General features: G+C 16.3%; 1 protein-coding gene across 1 annotated transcript; it reads left to right on the top strand.

Annotated features, from left to right (window-relative positions):
- Positions 1–507: 507 nt before the first annotated feature.
- PRSY57_0029300 (F-actin-capping protein subunit alpha, putative) lies at positions 508–595 on the top strand (the record flags this gene model as incomplete). The annotated part of the gene is made up of 1 exon (XM_020114342.1): positions 508–595. A coding segment is annotated over one exon (88 nt), but the record flags the coding sequence as incomplete, so codon positions are not given.
- Between the last annotated feature and the right edge of the window lie 60 nt (positions 596–655).

Below are 655 nucleotides of genomic sequence, written 5' to 3'. Positions count from 1 at the left end.
GCACATATATATATATATATATATATATATGTATATATATTAATATGTGGAATATCTTATTTTTTATTGTGTACATATAAGGTGTGATGTATTTTTAAGCATTACGGATGATTATAAAAATATTTGTATGAATTAATATTTGTTTAGAATTTTATATATACATTTTTGTGCATACTTACAAATGAATAATAAAGAATATGATATTATATATATATATATATATATATAAATATATATATATTTTATTTGAATAAGGTACATGTACTTCAGACATTTAATTATTGTGGATATATATAAAGTTATAAATATTTTAATAAATTTAGCTTTTTTTTTTTCATATATAAATAATGCGTTTATATATATATATATATATATATATATATATATATAATTTTTTGTTTTAATAATAATCCTATATTATAAAGTAATTACAATTGTGTTTATATTATGTTGCTTAAAAATATTTGAATATAATATTATTTAAAAAGACGAAATAATCATAATACGATGAATAACATGTTAAATGAAAAGAAAAATTTTATAAGACACGTATTGATGAATTCCCCTCCAGGGAAATTAAATGACTTGGTCAAAGGTTCAAATATTATTGTTTTTGTAGAATATGTTTTTTAAATAGATACAAACATATACATAT

Source organism: Plasmodium reichenowi, assembly GCF_001601855.1.
Source record: "Plasmodium reichenowi strain SY57 chromosome Unknown, whole genome shotgun sequence".
NCBI lineage: Eukaryota > Apicomplexa > Aconoidasida > Haemosporida > Plasmodiidae > Plasmodium > Plasmodium reichenowi.
Note: the sequence above shows the minus strand (reverse complement) of the source record. Positions and strands in the feature narration are given on the sequence as shown.